The sequence below is a fragment of the Tribolium madens genome, unplaced genomic scaffold, assembly GCF_015345945.1.
Source record: "Tribolium madens isolate multiple individuals breed KSU strain unplaced genomic scaffold, Tmad_KSU_1.1 Scaffold_3;HRSCAF=73;Tcas5.2_LG2, whole genome shotgun sequence".
NCBI classification, from domain to species: Eukaryota; Metazoa; Arthropoda; class Insecta; order Coleoptera; family Tenebrionidae; genus Tribolium; species Tribolium madens.
This window is the reverse complement of record NW_025401006.1, coordinates 9,186,616-9,208,803: the sequence shown is the minus strand read 5'-3', so window position 1 is coordinate 9,208,803 and position 22,188 is coordinate 9,186,616. Positions and strand designations below refer to the sequence as shown.

General features: G+C 30.5%; 2 protein-coding genes across 7 annotated transcripts in view; both read left to right on the top strand.

Annotated features, from left to right (window-relative positions):
- LOC123008048 (protein slit) overlaps positions 1-1,902 on the top strand; it is a 113,055-nt gene extending 111,153 nt beyond the window's left edge. For all 6 annotated transcript variants that reach the window (XM_044403625.1, XM_044403624.1, XM_044403622.1 and 3 more), the window contains one exon: positions 53-1,902. In XM_044403625.1, the coding sequence (XP_044259560.1) occupies positions 53-139 (87 nt within the window). In that variant the 3' untranslated portion in view covers positions 140-1,902. The remainder of the gene's footprint in view (positions 1-52) is intronic.
- A 246-nt stretch (positions 1,903-2,148) lies between these two features.
- Positions 2,149-22,188, top strand: part of LOC123008049 (protein neuralized) — a 30,447-nt gene continuing 10,407 nt past the window's right edge. The window contains exon 1 of the mRNA XM_044403627.1: positions 2,149-2,404. Coding sequence (XP_044259562.1) covers positions 2,377-2,404 — 28 coding nt within the window. The 5' untranslated portion in view covers positions 2,149-2,376. The remainder of the gene's footprint in view (positions 2,405-22,188) is intronic.

Genomic DNA, 22,188 nt, shown 5'->3' with positions numbered 1-22,188 from the left:
ACAATGGCATTTTGTTGAATCTATTTCGATATAAAAAAATATTTTTTTTCAGGTGCGTATCATCTGTTCAGACGGCACCCGCTACACCAAAGACATAGACATCGTGCGCAAATGCGCGTGTACGAAAAAATGCTACTGACTGACAAACGCCGCTATTCACAATTCTAACACGCACTCTCATGCCGAGATTGCGACAAACCAGCTCGAGCCCCAACGAGCCCCCATGACTGCCGATCTCAATCAGCACATACTTAACTTGAAACCATCCATCGTTCCTCAACCCCAACATGAACCTTACAAACTAACGTTCTTCGTCCAGAACGAAACCGATAATAATGCAAGACACTTGCAACTGACTGATTTTACCGAATCTCAAAGCCATAGACAAACGTATAGTAATTATTATGATGACGTTATCGTAGAAAGCTACGACAGTCCTGTAGATAAAACGAAAATTTCAAGATACGGGAGAGGAGCAGGACATGAATCGTACTGTGTCCTTTCTGCCTTACTTTACTTCGTCACCGTTACCGCTTTTGTTTATTTAGCCATTTTGTGGATCAAGCAGAGAATGTACATAAGAATGGAGCAGATGCATTGGTGGTAATATTATTGTCATTATTATATCAAAGTTTATAGATAATAATATTTAAATATTTATTTATACCGACATATACGCTTTAACATACGGCAGAGTGGCCATTTTACAAATTTACTTCGAATCCACCCACTCATAACAATTCTGTTTTGGCCAAAGTTTTAATTATCTGCAAAATAGCCATTCTGTATTGCAATGGGTAACAAATCTTCTCTGTTGCATGCTTTAGATTATAAATATTTAGCATCTGCATGTTCAACATGTATATTTAAACGCCTAAATAGTATTACATTTACTATACAGGTGGTTCAAAATTATTTTGATCTGCTTGTTTTAGCTTGATTTAACGATTGTACCTAAACAATTTTATTTAAAAATAGACTGAAAGTAAATTTCTTGCCTAATTGCGTTAAGATCCTAAACATGACACGATTGAATAGCGGTATGAACAAAAATATGGTTTAGCCATAAGATACTATTTTGACATGACAAACAGAACCTCAGAACTGACTAATAAATCCCGATAAGAATTTGTTAGAATTGTGACTAGCGGCATGGCCCTTGACTTACAAGGTTTACTAACTTAGAATAGTTTAATGTGTAAAACACTTCGAAAACTTTATACGTTTACGTAATTTAAAATACTTCATTTGAAACGTTAAATAACAACAACACGCAATACTTTAAGATAGAAGTAATGAATTGGGTTTCTTCAAACCGACTTTTTGTATAGATTATGTAAAGTGATAGAAATCTCTTAATTGATATAATTTATTTTAAGACTTGTATAAGATTATATCGTTACCATTTTACTGCCATTTCGGTCACTTTACAACAAAAATTTAATTTTATCAGCCAACAAAATTGAAAGGGCGCTTCTAGCTTATGCAACCAATTATACACACAATTATTTCAAAAATAATTACGGAATAAGGATAAAAACTATAAAACTTCTACTTTTTTACCATTCTCTCAATGTCGATTAGTTATCAAACTAAGCAAAAATGTGTTACTTCATAAATAATTGCAATAAACTAGAAACTCCCTCCTGCAATTTATTTATTTCAAAATATCTCAAGTAAATGTGAGAATAAAATTATTTTAAAGATTGTATATTATAATTATAAATATAAATGTACTTTTAAGTTCTACCTGTTGTAATTTTAAGTTTGATTTCCACTTTACTCATAGGCCAATAATATTTATACATACACCAAGTTTTGTAACACAAATGTTAATTTATGCCTAATAGTTGTAATTTATATCTAAACTTGTGTATAAAAATATATTAAATTTATCGTAAAATTTGTTTTTTTACCGAATTCGCCATCCCAAAAGACCGCACTTTCACATAACCTCAATTTTTTGTCACGGAATGGAAGTTCGCATTTTTGAGTATAAAAAAGGTGGATATAATAGTTAATACGGAAATAGTTGTAGGAAAACTCTAAAACATACATACCATTTGTGTGAAAATTGCAAAAAATATAAAGTAATTTATTGCTAACTTCACACTTAATCACGTTGACATTTACGGCAAACTTCACACGATTCAAATGTCATGAATCTGTCAATTAAAAAAATCATCAGAAATTGTGTTTATTTTTGTGTCTGGATAATATTAGGAACTAATTATGTTCGGATTAACGAATTTTAATAAATTTAGTGCCGGTTAAAATATTTTAAAATTAAATCATCGTTTTTTAAGTGTTGTCATAATTCAAGTTTTAATTTTATGTTAAAAATTTACATTTTAACGTTTTATTCAAAGAAACGGTATGGGACAGACTGCCAGCGGCATACCAAGTAAGGTTAATTCTTTATTTGCATGCTCGCTTCTGTAATCCTTTGATGTTAACTTGTTTTCTTTTTTATTTAATCCTTTTTGAGGTTATGCATTAAATTTATTGTATCTCATATTTGTAATTATTTATGTTGTGCATGCATTTAGAATAATTGATAAGTTTGATGATTGGATTGATAAGTTTGTAATTTTTGAAGGAAGCAGTGAAGCAGACTGCAGTTCACAAAGGTTAAAGGTTACTTCACATATTTTCGCTATTTTAGAATCTCATTACATAACATTGTTGGGGCGCCGAGGCAATTTTTAACATCCAAAATGTTTTTATTGAATAATCATAATTTTTTATTTCAAACCAATATTAACTTTATCTTCTACAATAAATAACGGTATGCAAACTCTGTGACACGAGTGTATTATGGGTTGCATATATTAATTTTAATTTTGTGAATGTTTTTTTATAATGTTCTCAATGTTTTAAAGTCATTCTCATATAATAATACATTTGAAACACTTTTGTGGCAGCATATAATAAAATAAAATCATGTTGACTCTAATTAGTTTATTCAAATATGGTGTTACGTCACGATCCTGGCGGAACATGCGTTTTTAAATTATAATTAAAGTAATAAATCAAATTTAGTTGATAATTATGGTTGTAGGAAAAGTCATGATAATTGGGTTTTAATTTACCTCAATTTTGAAGAAAGCTGGATGGAAAATTTTACCACGTTCCACGTTTCTTTACATTTTTTTAATTTCAAAAATTAAAACATTATTTTTAATAGTAGTCAAATACAGGGATAAATTAATTTATGAGTCTCGACTTATTTAGTTTCAATGTTTTATTGGATCTTTTTGTCGTTATTATTGGCAAGAACTAATAAGGTAATTCCTGTAACATGCTTCAAAGACAACCGCCTCTTAATTTACAATTTCTATAAGTAGAGAAAAAGCAAAGTTGTTTGAAATTCCTTATTTTAATATTAATCTGATGGTTGTTCGTAGCATTCAAATTTGTAAACCACGTCGAATTGACAATGAAGCTATTTATTGCTTTTCAAATAATTAATCGCGGATCTGATTAATTTACTATCAGAACGTGTTATTACGATCATTATTGCGTTTAACACCCACACCTCCATCTGAATCTTATTTCTCACTTAATAATGGACATTGGGTGTTATTACATGAATTAGACTTGAGGTCTAGAGGTTGTTACCGGTTAGAACTCGACCTCTGACCGTAATCATCTCGAATTGGATAATTGAAGTCAGCAATTGTCAAACATGTTTCTGGACGAACGTGACCGGACTTTCCCATTGTGGTAATTCTTCAGTTGTAGAACGACGGTATACCCAGATGGGAATTTTTCCTCCTGGAGGTCCGTCCATGTGTTTCGAAATGGTTTATTACTGGCGTAAAATTCTTGATTGTTCCAGTCACGTATTTTCCGTTAATCAAATGGTGATGGACACTGGACGTTCTCTACATAAATTTGTATCTATTGGAACCTATTTGACGAATATCTACCTGTCAGACGAAAAGTGTAATTGGGAATTTTATGGCGTCCGCAACAAATAAAATTCTTATGCGAACTAGAATTTTTTACAAATTTCAATTTATATACCGGTGTTTATTAGTAGAGAGATTCGATTCACGGATCAAAAATGTTGTAAATGAATTGAGAACCGTCCGGTTTATTTACAAGTTCGTAATTACTAGCACTGTGTACGTTTTGCTATAAATTTTCCAAAGCAAGTTGAATCATGCTTACATGAAAGCTATTCAAGAATACAACAAATTATTAGCATAGAAATTGGTACTGGTTGGAAATATTTATTTGCTTGGAAAAATTTTATTATAAGATGGGTTGGGTGTACTTATTTGCATCTCATAAATTGTTCTAATGGTTCAAGTTTGAAACTATTAATTATGCTAAGTGCATATCATTTGAATTCATTAAAATCGCAATTATATGCAATAACATATAATCGTGAGCAATGAACAAGGCTTATTAATCGAATTCCTCTTCATATTAATCGAACAAAAATTTAAAATATTTATCCTGTTGAGTCTAGCTGAAAGCGTAGTTAATTTTTAAATGATTTCATCGAGGGCTGCAAGTGAAGAAACAACACCCACATCTAGTTTCTCCATATTATGAAATAACTAATGTCCAGACACCACTTATGGCATATACCCACGTTGATTAAAACGCGTCGGACCGCTTCCGGTCTTGACCATAATCGTCCTGATTCATTCATTATTCTCATAAACGCACCACGATACGCCTTTCTTAATTATCCTGTTCATTTATTTAAATTAAAACTACTAATTACACCTCTTCCTGCAGCTTCGGATTAACTCGACTTTAACTAATCGTGTAAGAAATTATGTATGCACTGTTTTGAATTCACGCAAGGTACTCACAAGTGCATTAAGCTGTACGGTGTTTTACAAGAAAGGGGACCAAATACTGTAATACTCAAAAAAAAATTAAACACATTTTTGTTTAAGCAAATAGACACGGAACTGGAAAATGTAACGTAATTTATGCTTTGTATTTCACAATTTTTTATTTTATTTCTAGTTTTTACATTCTTAAAAGAGTTGAAAGTTTTTGAGTTTTATTTTATGTGAGAGATTTATTAAATGTACCCATCTGCTTTCATTTAATATTTTTTAGTGGGTTTGTTATTGTCTTTATTTCTTTTTATTATTTTATGCAGGGCGAAATCGAAATAAAATCAAAAATTATTATACATAATTTTATATGCATTTTAAGTTTCCTGCTAAATAAAAGTTTCTTACACAACTGATTTAGCTATTTCTCATCAATTTCATCGTAGTGAGGTAACATTATTTAAATGAGAAAATAAAATACTTGGTTACAAAATTAAGTTTTTTGCGGTTCACCGCCAAATGAATATTATTCTTACCACAACAGAAGATAGGTGCATTGTATCCTATGATTGTATGGACAGGTGAACGTTACAGAATTAAAAAATAGCTATTTAATTGAAATTGTAGAATCAATCGCCACTTGGCTTGGGTTAAAATTTGTTACCGCCAATAAAATTTAACAACTCAAGGATGGAATTTCTAATCAAATAACAATTTGTGAGATTTGACAATCTATTTGGGTGCACAAATTGGCCATTCGCCAACGTAAACTCTGTGCCACCTGACTTAAATACAAATTAAATTTTCAACATAAACATAATTTATTATTATTGCTTTCATTGTGGTCGGTTTCCTCTTCGTATTATTGTGACCCAATTTAATACTTTCATTGTTCGATCCCGAAATAGACCGAATTATTTCTCAAGAGAGCTCTCAACTAACACAAATCTTCTGTCTAATCTGGAACGGCAGATAAATAAGACGAGGATTTCAACTCCTTTATTTGGTGGTAACTGAATATACACTTTGTAAAGGCTTTTGTTTCAATGTAGGTCTTCGTGTAAACAGGCCGACAACTGCTTCCGTACCAAAACATATTTTGTACATTATCCTGCACCAAGTTTGGTATCCTTTCTCAATTTCACCCTTCGTCCTAATCACCATCTGCGCCAAGGAAAATAATTGTCTCTAAAATCTCTAATAATAGAGTTTTCGCTGATTGTCAGAAACTGAACATGAAGACATATTTATAGTTAGCAGAAGAGCCGTTTTTCGCATATTCAGTTCATCCATCACTATCAACACCAAACAAACGAGTATTTATTTATCGAATATTTGCACATTCCTGTGGGGTTTTCGACCGGTATTTTCCTCGTGTGGTAGGTCTTGGATTAATTGGTGATGGAAACGGCAGCATCTGTTACAATCCTACAGCCAAACAAAAGCTCCCCAGCATCCGAATGTGTGGAAATGCGAAATGTGTGTATAATAATGCGGTTGATTGGATGGGGTGGTTTTGTTTGCATGCTAACGGGAGCAGACGCGTGTCCGGCAGCTGGTTATGAACCCAGACACAACATTTCGACAATCTCTCCGACGCGTGTGCAACTGTAACGTGAACCAATCAACTTCCTAACTTCCGTTTGCCAACCTTAAATTCAACTATAATTTCAACGGATCAAAAATATACGAGGTTTTTGTTGGAGAAGTGCGCTAGTGGCACACAGATGGTTCACAAAAGGCGTAATAACAGTAGCGAGATGTGCGGATAATAGTAATAACAGCGCCGACTGACAATGCGATACTTTGATTAACGGACACCTTTGTAACGATATTTTTGGCCGTTATAGACGGACAATTACTGCCGTTGTGTGCTAGAGGTTTCTATATTCTATAATGTACGGTAATAATACTATTTCTTGATTGTCGGTTTTTTCCTAAGAGACAAAAACTCATTGTATTGGGAGATGTAATACAACGGTTAGGAAGACTATTCGTGGGAATTTTCAACGAACAAGAGTATTCTCACTGATAAGTGATAAAAGTCTTATACGAGTATTTACAAATATACAGGCTGTTCCGTTTTTATTGTTATAAACTTAAACAGGTGATAGAATATTCAATTTTAAGACAAAAGTTTCCTATGAACATATATCAAAAAAATGTTACGTAAGCGAGCTACACCCTTTGAAGGAGATGCGTTTTTAATGGGGTTTTCCCACTATTGCAGAATAGATAAAATCACAAAAGTTGGTACAGCTAATAACTTTTAAACACCTGAACGAATGCAAATATCAGTTGTCGAAAGTTTTAATCACGGGTCTCTTAAACGGTGAAACAAGTTTAATTTTTATTCTTTTTATGGTCTGTAAGACAAATTGTAAACTGATTTTACTCAAAAACGGTAAGTTTTATCGAAAAAACGCAAGAGACCTCTTTTTTGAGAAAAACTATGAAATTTAAAATCTTGTGGCTAAAATAGTTACGGTACTTTTTACTCCAAACCCCCCAGTTTACGACGCCCCTGAGTAAAAATTTCGACATTTTATCTTTGAATTCATTTAGGTGTATAAAGGTTATCACTTATCAGTTGTACCAAGTTTTGTAATTTTATCCACGATGGTTTCTAAAATATTGGAAAAAATTCATTAAAAGATGCACCCCTTTCAAGGGATGTGGCTCTCTTATATAAAATTTTTCGATATATGTTTATAGGAAACTTTTATCTTAAAATTTGTAACAAAAAAAATGGAACACTCTGTATATTTTTATTCGATTTATTTATTTACCTACGTCTATCTCAAATACTTTGAAAATACGAGTGTTGAAAGAAATTTATACTTATAAAAGACAAATGTTTAGTGTTAAAATTATTTTTTTTGATGATTTTTATTAATAAGACTTTTCTATGATTAAATTGAAGATGGCAAAACGTATTGTATACGGAATATTTTTTATTGGATACTTGGTCAGAAACGCTTCAATATTTGTAACTCACCGTATCTTAATAAGATGTTAATTTATGAATAAGTTTGAACAGACTCCTATAATAATTTTTTTTTTAAAAATTCTTCGTTATTTTCACAATTATTGTAAAATTGTCAAATTTTATAATACTGACTGATTGTAAATGTTTGTCACTAAAAAATTACTGCCAATACTAAATTATTATCAATTTTTATAATGTATGATATCAGACTGCTTCAGTTAGGGGGCATCCATTAATTACGTGAGGCGTTTAGGGGGGTGGGAGGTCGAATCGAATTTCACCCAGTCTCACATTGGGGAGATATCATTTAATTTTTTTCCTGCAAAAAACAGTGTAAAAAAAATTATGAGAAAATTTTTATGTCTTAAATAAAAATATTAAGCAAATTATGTTTTTTAGAATTAATCCAACGCATTTACACTAAAAATAAACAATTCTCAGGTGAGATTTGGAGACGGGAGAGAGGACCGAGGCAAATCTCACGACATCTCACCAGGGGGGTGGTCTTAACATCGCCAAAAATTCCTCACGTAATTAATGGACGCTCTCTTACCCCTAGTCTTGATTAATATTTTTTGAATTTGATATTCAATGTCGCCAAATTAACCTTTCAAATCTGTATTAAATCATTCACCTAAAAACTGGCACAAAGTCAAGTTAAAGAACATTTATATTTTGCTTGACTGAAATACATTAACATTAATTAAGAAATGGGTCTAGATTTTATCGTTATATAAAAATTACGCGTTAAATAGAAACAATAGTATATTATGTTATAAGAAGTGAAAGTTTATGTGGCGAAGCTTATAATGTCTATTTTGCCGAAGAGAGTGAGGCAATTGATTCAGCTGAGCCACATAAACTCATTTTTACTCCAAATAACACATACTATTTTATCCGCAAATGTATTTAGAACGAGAGTGAAGAGAACACAATAATTATCAAGTAAATGAACAAAATAATCAGTGTGTCAGTGAAAGTGTTTATACTGTAAAATGTCGAATGCTGATAATGTACACTGGACCGCTCCAGAAAATGTTGAAGCAGCGAAAGAGACAAGAAAAAGACAACATTGGTTAATGTTTAATAGTAATTGTAAAAATTGGTTAATGTTACAATCAACATTGTAAATGTCAGGTAAAAGTGAAAAACGCTTAGGCAAAAAAATAGTGGTTTTACCCCATGTCTGAAAGGTAAAATTTTATTTGTCATTTAGTCATAAAAGCTTCATTTTTCTAACGTTTGCGGATAAAACTCTGTATTTAATGAAGTTTCTCTAGTTTTACTTAAATACCTGATATCAGCATGTAAATTGAAAAAAAAATTTACACGAGATGTATTTAGACATGAGATTTTTATTAAGAAATTTTAAAACTTGTTAAATTATATGAAAATTATATTTTAAGAACCTTTTAATTAATTTTATATAGGCTTTATAGCGGTATAAAAAATGTGTATTTTATTGATGCATTGAAGAGTGTTTTTTGTTTTTTCTTGCATAGTATTTTTATTAACAGTGAATGGTGAATGTTTTTTTTTAATTCCTTGTAATTCAGACGACTTTTATTATAACAATAAATACTAATGTATTTCGGGAATTAGGTATTCAAATAAATAAAGGACTGACGCAAATAGCCAGCTAGTAGAAGAATATTCTTAGTTGTATTAGTATTATTCACTTACCAGTTGTTATAACTATGTTGTTATTAGTAAATCCTACAATTGAAGGATAATTTTATAGGTATGCTAATAGAAGCCAAACAAAAGCCGCTTTGGGTTGTTAAAATAAGAAACATTTTATAAAACTACATTGTGAGTGCATGAGAGAGCTACATAGAATTTTTTAAATTGTTTGTCAAAGAAATGGTACCTGTATGTTATCCCAGATGGTCTAAAGGAAAAACATAAGAGCGTCCTCGTGCCTCCAGACATCTTATACAACCACAAATCCCAGAACGTCTTAGAAAAATAATAAAAGACTAAATAGCTTGAAAAACATGAATAGTTTGGCACAAGGCAGGCGACTTCGAGACATTTGTCCGTCTTAGAACATGTCCTTTTGAAATCCCGATAAATTTATGGTTCAAACGCCACCTTATCTCACCTGCACATTTTTGTAAATTTTGGGACTTGCATCCAACATTAAAATTTTTCCTGTTGAACTCAGTATGTTCAAGATAAACTGAGCTCAATAATCTTGAATAAATTATTCTAACTCCGCCTGCTGCGTAATTTCCCATACAATTAAGTGGAACAGTGTGGTATTTCTTAACAATATCTCTTCTATGGTATTAACTAAGTCAATCAAAAATTTGAGCTATTTTGTTGCGAATGTTACGATACCATCAATTTATTCAATTTCTTGTTTATTATAATTCATAATCCTGACCACCTTTTTCTCTTTTTGCATATTTTATGTGTAACCAAATTTCAACTAACGGCACTCAACGCCGGACGTAAATGATACATATCTCATAACCATTAGGATATTCTAATTCCATTTCGTTACATTTGAAACTAGCCCATGATATCTAATAGGTAATAATCAACAAGATTATCGTTTTTATGACAAAGCTTGGCGCAAATTAAGCAAGAAGAACCCTTGGGCAAAGTGTTAATAACAGTGGAGGAATTCTTCCACTGCCACATGTCAGGCGCGTGCCAAACTGCCGAGAAAGCAACCAACCATTAAAAGCTCCATATGTTTACTAATATAGTGTATATTCATTATAACATGGTAATTTTAAAAAAGTACAAATGTATTATTGAAATGTGAGGTTTGAGGACGATAATAAGACCACCCTTACTTTTAATAGTGTATTGTATGGCAAGGTGTAACAATTGCCCATTATTGTCAACCGTCATTGTTATTTTATTTTTCTAAGCCCATTGAAAGTTTAATTTCGTGTTCCATTTAAATTACACGTCTTACAAACAATACATCAGATAAAACAATTTTTTGTGAGATAATGAAATGGTAGTGCAACTTGAAACTCACCCCATCGCAGCTTCCGCTCATACACATATGAAGCATCTGTTCATATCCTCTTTATCACTTTCTAACGTTCGATAATTTACCTGAATTTCATTCCATTCGGCTCTCTCGCCCCTTGTGTAAGACCCAAAATTGCAAATTGTACTCTGAAATGAATCACCCCTAGAGTTTTTCCCCTCAATATTGTTTTCATGTTTTCGTATATGCATTTCGATTTTGTCACCTGGACGGGTGGTTTTATTATAATTTTAAACTATAACATAGATATTTTTCAAATTTATGCGAACATCTGTTCAAGGGTTGCAACTCGGGAAATGTGAAATTTCTAACAATAGGCAAATAATTGTAAACTGGTAATTTGATAGTGGCTATATTCTTCGAGTTTGTTTCGTTTAATTTATGACAGTCACGGATTCGTAATGGTTTTTGCAATCACGCCCAAATAAATTCCAGAAATAAAGCAATTTCGGGTTGTGGGAAATTGATGTTTATTATTTCTCAACCGTTATGACATTATTTTTAGTGTTTCATTTAGAAGCATTATTCACTATTTTAAAGGTACAAAATCGATGATTTTTGAATCGAATAATTTAAGCTTATTTAAACTAAATGAAAAATACTCCAATTTAACACTAGATCCTACGCTCTAATGGTGTCTTCCATTTCTTACGAACTGAAGTTTTTGTAATAAAAATAAAAATTGTTGGGATGATAACTGAAAAGATAATTGTAATTTTCTAGTTTTTTCCACTGTTATAAAAGTAGCAGTGAAATCTATCTTGAGATAATCAAACATGCATTATTTTTTGAAATAAACAAACTTTTCTACTTTTATTTTTAATTTTGTAATTTCTAATTTTTTTCACGTTATTTTATCGAGATAATCTGATATACCTATATTGAATGCTAGGTGATTTTTTCCCTAGTGGCCCCGCATAATTACTGAAAAAATTGCAAATCTAGATACGGCCACATCTGTTCCTTACATTAAATAAATTATTATTTTTTTAGATTCTTGCCTACTTTACCGTTTATCGTCGAGATGGAAGCAGCTGAATTATTCACCTTGCCTCAAAGAACGCTCCAATAATAATTTTAAGGCACCTGTTAAGAGAGCAACTCATTTCTTCAACCAACAGGTGTACGATATAACAGTTCCTGATCTTCTACCGAATTAAATTTCATTGTTTTGGACTACCTGGTCAATGTCTCCGAGTCCACAACCGGCTTTTGCAAACGTTTAATTCTTGAAAATAAAGTCCGAGATATTTATCAGGATAAATCAGCATAAATATCTCGGACTCTGATTTTCAAGAATTAAAGGTTTGCAAAAGCAGGTTGACAGGTCTTAAACTCTAGAAGTGATACAAGAAGTGGGATTTTTTTAAATGTAATTTCCATTAATTTAACGAATTGATAAAGCTTGACTTAATTTAAATTGACTCGTTTTAATTACAAGCAAAGCGATTTCTTAACACACGTCACCTGCTTCTTGCCAATAATGTTTTGCACCAGGTCGTTAATTCAAAAGATGCGGGTTGGTGAAAAAGCAGGTGTGATGTGCTCTCAAGAGCGAAAATTTACTTATAATCATGTTACAAAGACGCGATAAGTTTTACATTACAAGCAACATGCGTCAAGAATTTTTTCCAAGACAAGAAATTGATTGCAATTTTAATATTTATCCTAGGAAACGTCTTTGAAATTTATTTTCTCACGGTACAGAGCTCAAGTCTAGTCATAAAACCTTTTTAAAAATACTCGGGTTTTTCCAGACCCTTTCAGATGTCCGCCATGTGCCGAAAAGTCCCATTTTACAGATGATAGAGACCACCAAACCCAACCCCAGCTGGTTTTGATGGTGGCAATTTGAAGAATTGTTCGAGCTTTCGTTATACAAATGTTCGTTTGGTTGAAATTGCACTTAGTGGTCAATGACCAAAAGCGTTAAAGTACGCAAAATACTTGTTTCATTGTCTTGACGACGACCATGAGATTACCTATTTATCGGTGTGCGTGTTAAGGAAACGACTTTTCCTCTTCCTGTTTTTTAATCAATTCGGAAATAGTATCAATTTTTAAGCTTAACAACGTTCTTTTCACTTATCTTCGACCAATATTTATGGACTTTTTGGGGAATAGATAATTGTGCATATGGCGTACATCACCTGCTGCACCTTCAGGAGATGCTGCGCTGACCATGATGGTGGCAGGTGGTGTCGCCTGAAATTGCTGGAAGAGAATCGTCAGTTTGGTTTTATTTGTTGAAAATCTGCGTTTCCGTTTGTTCATTCGTTTGCGATTTGTCAAGGAATGAAAAGTGTTAATTATCTTTTATAATGTTAAATGGATACTTTGTCAGAAATTGTTGCCATTCTGTGTTAATTATTGTAATATCGCTGACAAATCATTTCTCGGCATTTCCTGCACTTTTGTTTTAATTGCATTTTATGTTTGAATTTCATTGAAAACAAATTTGTTTTCACTTTACATTTAATCTTTTCCTTTGGAATTTACATCTAATTGCGGTGAAGTCAAGGTTTCCACGATCTAAGAAGATGAGTATCCGGAACGAAAAGACTTTTGCCTTTTTTGTATAATATCGAATTTAATTTCACAAGGCAAGTTAAGTTGGAGAAATTCTGAATTATTGATGCAATAACTAAGTACTATAAAAGTTACATAAGAGATAACCTACTGTACTCTTCTTTCGGAAAAAATGCCTAGTGTTTTAGGAAGCTTTACAAATTAATTTAAAGAAATTTGTAATTTCTCCTAAAACACTGACTTTCGAATTTTACTAAAAGGTTAAAACTTTGCATATTTTAAGTAGCTGCAAAAAACTGCTTTTATTGGCAATATGAACTCGAAAGTGCGACGAGTAAAATTTTTTGTGATTTTTTATATAAAGGTAAATATCTACATTTAATCAAATTATTGTTTTTATTGTTGTTGTTGTTTATTTACTTTTAATTAAACAAAAATAATAGTTATTTTTTTTATTCTTCGACACTGTCAAAATTTACGGTTTTTTCCCATGGATATGTCGTAGGTTAATTGTAAATTCAGTCGTTTTATAAAACTGAAATGCAGGATTTTTACAATTTGCCGGAAAATTTTAGGCGTATTATAAAAAGCCTAATAAGTTTTTTTCTTATTGTAAAATATTTTTAAATATTCTCCATTTAGAAAATGACTGTTGACATTCAATCGTTTTGTAAAAAACTGAAAAATATTATTTTATAAGGTACGAATTTCTATTTCTAGATAATTTATTAAAAAGAAACAAAGTCAAATGTTAAACGTTTTTAATGAATATAAAAAAGAAACATATTTCAAGAAAACAAATAAATTTTCTTAAAACAATTTCATCGTATAGTTGCGGAATTAAAATTTGGGGCATTATTGTCATTTTCATAATGTAAACTGTAAAACAACATTTACATTAATAACTCATTTTTTCTCTTATGCCATTTTGACTTATTTACTTTCAAAAATATTGATTTGTGGCATAATAACACGTAGGCAGCAGATCAAAGCAATGATTTAGTTACACTTAGTTCAATTAATATATTTACTAAAACAGACAAATTGTGTAATTAACAATTTTAACAACAACAAAAAAATTATCAAATGTCAGTCATGATGACAGTAAGAGGTAGTTTACACTGAACTTTTTAAAGTTAATCTGTGACGCAGGTTTGTTTCAGTTGACAATACTGCCCCAAATTTTAATTCCGCAACTATACGATGAAATTGTTAAGAAAATTTATTTGTTTTCTTGAAATATGTTTTTTATATCCATTAAAAACGTTTAACGTTTGACTTTGTTTTTTTTAATAGATTATTTAACTACAATAGAAATTGGTATCGTATAAAATAATATTTATTCTTCGACACTGTCAAAATTTATTTATAATGTTGTATTTAACTCGTCTTCGTGTAAATCGGACGCTTTATTCCACCTCGTGGATGGTAAACCACTCGTTAACACTCGTGGTTGAATAATCCTCTCGTGAAATAAAGCGTCCGATTTACACTTAAACTCGTCGAACTATTATCACGTCACAGTTTTTTGTTACGAACGATAATTTTACTGCTTTCTGCACAAATTAATGCATCCAATTTATTATAAAATTTAGTTAAGGTATAAATTGTTGCTGAATTATTGAAAAATTGTTACCAGATGGGTCTAAATAGGTCTTAAAATACATTTCAATAACTCGCATTTGGAATCCTTTTCTAAAATCTTAGGGATCATGAGTGGCGAGCGTTTTGATTAAGATTTGAAGGGATTTCGAAAATCGGCGTAAAGGTTTTTTGGTTGAAAATATTTTAGGAGATTACTGTTGCACTGTTATAAAGAAAAATGATCCAAAAAGGATAAAAAATAAAGTAAAACAACTCATTTTTAATTTATTTGGCGGTTTTTGTATTTCTTTTAATTACATATTTCTTAAACGTGACGTGGTAGACTTTTTAATTTTTTTTTTTGAACTCAGTGCCTCAAAATCTATAAGAAATTATAACTTTCAGCTATGGTATAAAAATTGTGTAAATCAAAAAAAAAAATCTTTTAAAAGTGCGTAAGTATCTAAATAAAATTAACAATGTTGTTCAGATTTGAAAGACTAGTAAAGATGGTTGAAAAATATTGTTGAAAACATATTCATAAAAAATTCACTTCAAAACATTTTTGAAAATATGTGGTACCTAATTACAATTCTATTTTAAAATGATCCTGTGTAACATATTACAAAATCTGGGCAGTTTTTGATAAAGTATTTTCCAAACGAATAGCATATTAGGTACTGCTTGGTTTACTATAAAAATATTGACTGATGATACAGAATAAATAAGGAAACGTAGCAAATAAATATCACATCTGCAATTTGGGAGATACGTTATAAAGAAGAAAATTAAGTTAAATCTGTATTTCCCAGAAGTAAAGTTTGTAAAAATGTAATCGTCACTCAATCGTCACTCTCGGTTAAATATAAAAAAATCCTTTTCGATGCTACATTTTTATGGCTGAAACAAGCTTCCAGCAATGACACAAAACAGACATCTTAATAAATAAGAGCATCTGTTTAATAAAAAATGTATCTTTAGCTTCATTTCTCCCCAGCGTGTAACCTGCCTGTATTTTCTTCAAAACTCGTTCTAAATAAAGTAAAAATGTCATCTGTTCCCACGAATGGAATCATATGTTTTTCTGAAGGTGAAGGCCGGTTCTTTGTGTGATGATCAGCTGTTCCAACCTTTACCTAACCTTACGCAAAAAGCATTTACCTGTCCTAAGAAAGGCAAAGACGAAGTGGCGCTATTTTCTGACGTGTGCACCTTCACAAAAACGAAAATACCTGAATGAATCTATTCAACGCTGTTTACGTTCCGTTCGCCAAAAATTTAAATATTTGATCACCGAGAAAGTTTAATTTCAATCGTTGAGATCAGTTGGTCTTGAAAGTATCACACAAGTAAAGGTCAAAGGCAGCGTCTTCAGATTAGAAGTGTGCTGAACATGTGCTTACCTACCTTTGAAGATTCTTAAGGCCTGGCTCAGACAATTGCCAAGGAATCACCTGAAAGCCATAAGTTCACATTCTGCACATTCTCAAAGCAATATAATCAATTTATTTCAGCTGGCGTAACTTGTTTTGCAAGAGTCGTCGTGGGCGAAGGAGGGAATTTATTATCAGTCCTGACCTAAGGTCCTCTTTTATGTGTAATCTCCCTTTGGGAAATTAGAACTAGTGTAACGAAAATCGAGCAAATTCGAAATAACTTCACAGATTTTATTAACTTGTCTTTTACAACATAGTTTGCATATTATTACGTGAGATCACTATTTACCGAAGAATTATAATTCTCGCAGTCGTTGCAGCAAGTTACGATTTGTCTTATTGCAAGAAAGCTTGTGAAGCATCTTGTTAACAAGTTCTCCAGTCATAAAATGCGCGATATTGCTTTGAAAAGACGCAAGAATTTGATAAATTTTCCGAAACCAAAGTAATTTGATTAATTGAGGCAAGCGCAGCTACTGGAAATTGCTTTATTAGCTCTAGTCTTTCCTTATAAGAACATCCGCTTATTACAAGCGACATACACATCTGTAATTACCATTACCTGATTAATTACCGTATATGAAGAATAATGAAATGTGTGACTACAGTGACATTTATTCTCATTGACTCACAGAATTGTAAAATTGTCCTTGATCGTGGAAATTAAAACACTAAAGATTTAAATCAACACCCACATAGTCCTGTCCCATCGCAATGATTAGTGTTTCCGGTCATTAAATTACATCTTATTACCGTAAAGAGAATAATTAAGACGCAGTACGTGAAAGATGGGGTTATCAACACGACTTAATTTTTCTAGTAAGGATGATAATTGAAGAAAACAATTAATCCACCCTTTATTTCATTCATTCAGAACTTCCGCTCAAATTGTGTGGGAGGATTTTTTCGGCAGGTGTTGATCAAAAACTTGGAAACTGAATTATTTATGCAAAATCATCAGTTACGCTTTCTTGTTGAAAGTACAATGACTTTAGTATTCTTTGCATAATGTGAATTTATTTAAATGAAGCTTTTTATATTTTTCCTTTTAACTTTCTAGAAAAAATTTTGATGGTTAATTGAGATTTTATGGGGAAATGTGCAAAGATAAATCTGGAAATTTATGAATTCAAAGGTATGGTAATGTGGAGATTAAATGCAAGCAATTATTGATGCCGGTGGTCTGATAATAATTGATTCCAAGTTCACACAAGGCGGCTACAGTTCTTTTGTTGTGTAGATTAGACATTGCAAATTGAATCTTAATTATTCAGTATTAATATTAATAATTCAATAATAAGGCATCTATTGTGAAAGTGTAAGTAAATAAATGCTTAATAATATTGATTGACACTGAATTAAAAGTTTTATTAAGTACTTTGAACCGATTAATCCAACGAAAAGTCTATATTAGGACTTATAGGAAGTACATACTCATAGGTATAACTTTTCGGATTAACAAGTTAGCAGATGTTACCTTTATCACTCACAATAAAACCTGGTAAAAAATTGTTAACAACCCGCACACAAGGAATTAAAATTTTAATGACACATTTTTCATAATGTAATTTTTTATTATTGGTTGAACACGATTTTTAGATTTTTTGGATACATAATATAAAACACCTCTTTTCTAATTTTGCTTTTTTCTTATTCCACTTTAAATAAAATAGAAAAACAGATGGTACTTCCAAAGTTAACAAGTCAAAAAACCTCGAGGAAAAGAATATATCCGCTTTTCTTTGAAACAGTATTTATCGACGGAGAAATACAATTGCGAAAAGATTATACCATTAAATGCATACCATCTGTTACATTTTGTACTTTAGATTGGTATCTCAACTGCTTATACCATTTTATTGACAGATGTTCACAATCAAAGTGAAATTTTTCGAATTTTTGATAAAATTTCAGATACCAAACGTGTTTTTTGTAAAATCAAACCACTTGGTAGCTAAATTGCATGATATTTCAATAATGTATTAAGAATTAATCTTATAGATTACTCAGCAAACATATTAGAAAACATTTTAAATACTAATAACATGAAATAAGAATTTTTATTAATTTGCTTGGATAGACAATCCTTGGAACAGCCGGTTAAAACTTCGATATTTTACAATACCGGTTCCTGTTTATCTCCTGTTTTTAATTAGTTTTGGAAGTAGTGTAAATAATACCAGTAAACAAATGTTTGATCGAATGTTAGTTAATTTTTTATGGCGTTTCAAATAATTTTTCGAAGAAATAATAACTGGTTGACATTGTTTTAACGATTTTTTAGTGATAATGTATTTCACTTCGTTTTTTCTTATTCTACTTCGTCTAAATTAGTGAAACATTGATAAAAAAGTAAATAAAAAATCGTTTTCTACTACATACTTAGTTTATAGTGAAAAAAATTGATTGTCAATTATGTATTTAGATACCTATACTGTCTCTAAATTAGCTGAAATACTACAGGTATTAATAAAGCCATTATTTTGTGATACTGTAATTTGCTGTTACACTTACACAGGGTGTGTCAGAACTCGCGCCTCAGAGAAAAATTTCATGTAAGATAAAATACCAGGAACATAAAAAAATATTTGAAAAATTCTATCTGGCAAAAGTTTTGCCATTTGACATTTTTTGTGTTTATGAAATGATACTAATGATCTTGTACATGTTTTTTTTTTATAATTATTTAGTAAAGATAGCAACTACTAAAAGCCACAAATAACATTAAACAGTTTCAATTTAGGATACAGCTTCCTTGTTTCCTCTTCTAATAGTCTGTAGCAAACAAACTTGGAAAATTATTTTTCCAACTGAAATAAATAGAGTCAAAGTCCAAAATTTAAACTCTCATAACTTAGAAATTTTTATAGAGAGATTTTTTTTAAGATTTTTTCCATGTTCCTGGTATCCTACCTTACATACCATTTTTCTCTGGGGAGCGCACACAAAAAAATTATGTTCATAATATTAACGAATGGTGTTAATTGACCGAACTTTCATTGAGACAATGAAAAATTTTGTTAATACAATGAATTTTTACTAGTGCTTGTTCATTAATTAATAATCAACTTCATTATGACAAAGAATTATCTTTCTTTATTGCAACGAAATTTTCTTTCATTGCAACAATGAAAATTCATTGTTTTAACTAACATTTTTATTAGAAATATGAAAATTGTTCATTATATAAACGAATAATATTCATACGTTATTTTTATTGTACCAATGTATTAAATTATGAATCGATGATCTATATTAATTGTTCTAACGTGCAGTGTTTGTTGTTGTAACAATCACATTCATAGTTTAATAACAACACATACTGTTTAGTGCACCAATGAACTAACTTCTTAAAAATCTATTCATTGGCCCAATAAATTGTTTCTTGTGTTAATGTATAATTTGTTGTGGAAATGTATAAGCTTAATTAATATTATAAAATTTCATCGTTGTAGGTACTCATGAACACTGTTCGTTGTATGTACGTATCAAATTGTTAATATCAATAAATCGTTCTTTGCTTTAACGTATTGGGATTCATTGTACTAATGTATATTTTTTAATAAAACGTAAAATGGTTGATCAAACTTCTCTTTTAGCGGAACTTTGGAAGTTTCTTGGAACATTTTTTCTTCAACTACACAAGTGCACAGTGCAGTGTTAAAATATTGCTTAAACCTACTTATTTAAATTAAGTTAAATTTGTCAACGGTAAGTACTTTAAAATTATTATTATTATAAAAAAAAAAATTGGGCATTGACCATTTTCCACGTGGCCAAGGAGGCTGATCATTAGGGCCAATTTACTTACACAATGGGACGCATGTTCTTCAAAAATCCTACATTTTTTTTTGGTTGATCTTATGTTAGCGGAAAACAATTTTCCTCAAAGTAAATAAATATCTATTAAATTTTCAAAATACTAATTAATGTTTTTTTTTACCAGATTCTCGCGAAGCTATGGTTTTATGGGCGCTCCATGGCTACTTTGTGCCAACTAGTAAATTCGTCCACAAAGATGGAAATGGAAAAATGAAAACGACAAAATTTACTATTAAAGACTCTCAAGAGGCTTTCCTGTTTGTGGGTGAATCAGCACAAGTAGTTGAAGATCATTTAGAACACTTAAGTAGAAGAAAAAAAAAATACAACCTTTCGTTTATTGCATAGGTGCGGGCATAGAATCAATTGAAGAGGTTTACGTTTTTTTTGACAACATTCGTAACAAATTTTTTAATTTTATATGAGCATTTGATATTTGTTTCAAAATTATTTACTTGTTTAATTTAGATTTTCCACAAGAAGCGATAATGTTTTATAGTTTTATGGATTTTTTTTTATAAAATGCCACCTAACAAAATTTTTCAAAAATTTGTATTTTGGCTGAATATTTAGTCTCAGAAATAATTTTTTGTGTTGTGTTATTATTTATTATAGTTTTAGTTTATAGTTTTGTGCACATACATACCAGGTGAATAAAAAGTATGGAACCAAGCGTTTTTTTCGTAAACTAAGCACTTTACGAAAAAAATAATTAGTGTGGCGTAAAGTACAATTAAAATGCGACCATTTATTAAGAATAACATGCTTCGAAATTTCTTTTAGTTTTCGAGTTCTGAGAATTTTTTTTTTAAATGACCTTTAATTAAACAAAATTGTTTTTTAGTCAGTACTTTTTTCTCTTTTTTCACTTCGGTTCGGAAAATCTTCGTGATGAGCTCGGAACGCAACTTTAACAATTAATTTAAAAAAAAGTACTGGCTAAAAAACAATTTTATTTAGCAAGAAGTCATTTTAGATAATAATCTTTAATTAAAAAAATTACCATGGTGGGTTGCCATAAAAAAAAAATTCTAGAACTCGAAAACTAAAAGAAATTTCGAAAAATGTTATTCTTAATAAATGGTCACATTTTAATTGTACTTTAGGCTACACTAATTATTATTTTCGTAAAGTGCTTAGTTTACGGAAAAAACGCTTGGTACCATACTTTTTATTCACCTGGTATATATGACTAAAGAATTTTATAAACTTTTTTATTTTGTTTTTTAAATATAGAAAAAAACTAGTAGTAGTTGTTTAATTTCTAATAACAAGACATATTAACAATAAATAATATTCTTGAATACAACGAATATTTTTATTATGCCAATGAATCTATTCATTATTACAGTTACCATTTTTCGTTTTATTAATAAAAAATGTTCATTAAGACAATGAATCACAAAACGTTAAAGGAAAGAACGATTTATTAATATTGATAATTTATTATATGTATTTACAACGAACAGTGTTCATGAATACAACGAATAAATTTATTAAGCCAACGAATTTATTTAATAATATTAACTAAATCTATACATTTCGACAATAAATTATACTACGTTACGGGAAAGAACAATTCTTGATATAACGAACCAATTTTAAAGAATTTAGTTCATTGGCGCAACGAATAAATTATCGTTTGATAAACCTGTACATTGATCAATGAACACTTGTTTATTGTAACAACGAAGTCGTTCGTTGGACCAATTTTAGTGTACCTTTTCATTAATTCAACGTTTTTTTAAATTATATTTATGTACTTTTTGGTTGTGTGCGAGATCTGGCGCTCTTGTATATATTTATATACATACATAGGGTAAGTCCGGAGGAGATGGACCACATTTTGAAAAATCTACTGTAAAATTATGATCTTTATTTCAATTCAAACCACGAATGTTTTTCCTTATAGCATGAACTTTACAACTTATATAAAAGTAACAAAACAAAAAACACACTTTTAAATACATAAAAAATGCATTGGCAAATAACAGAGATATTAGACTTGAA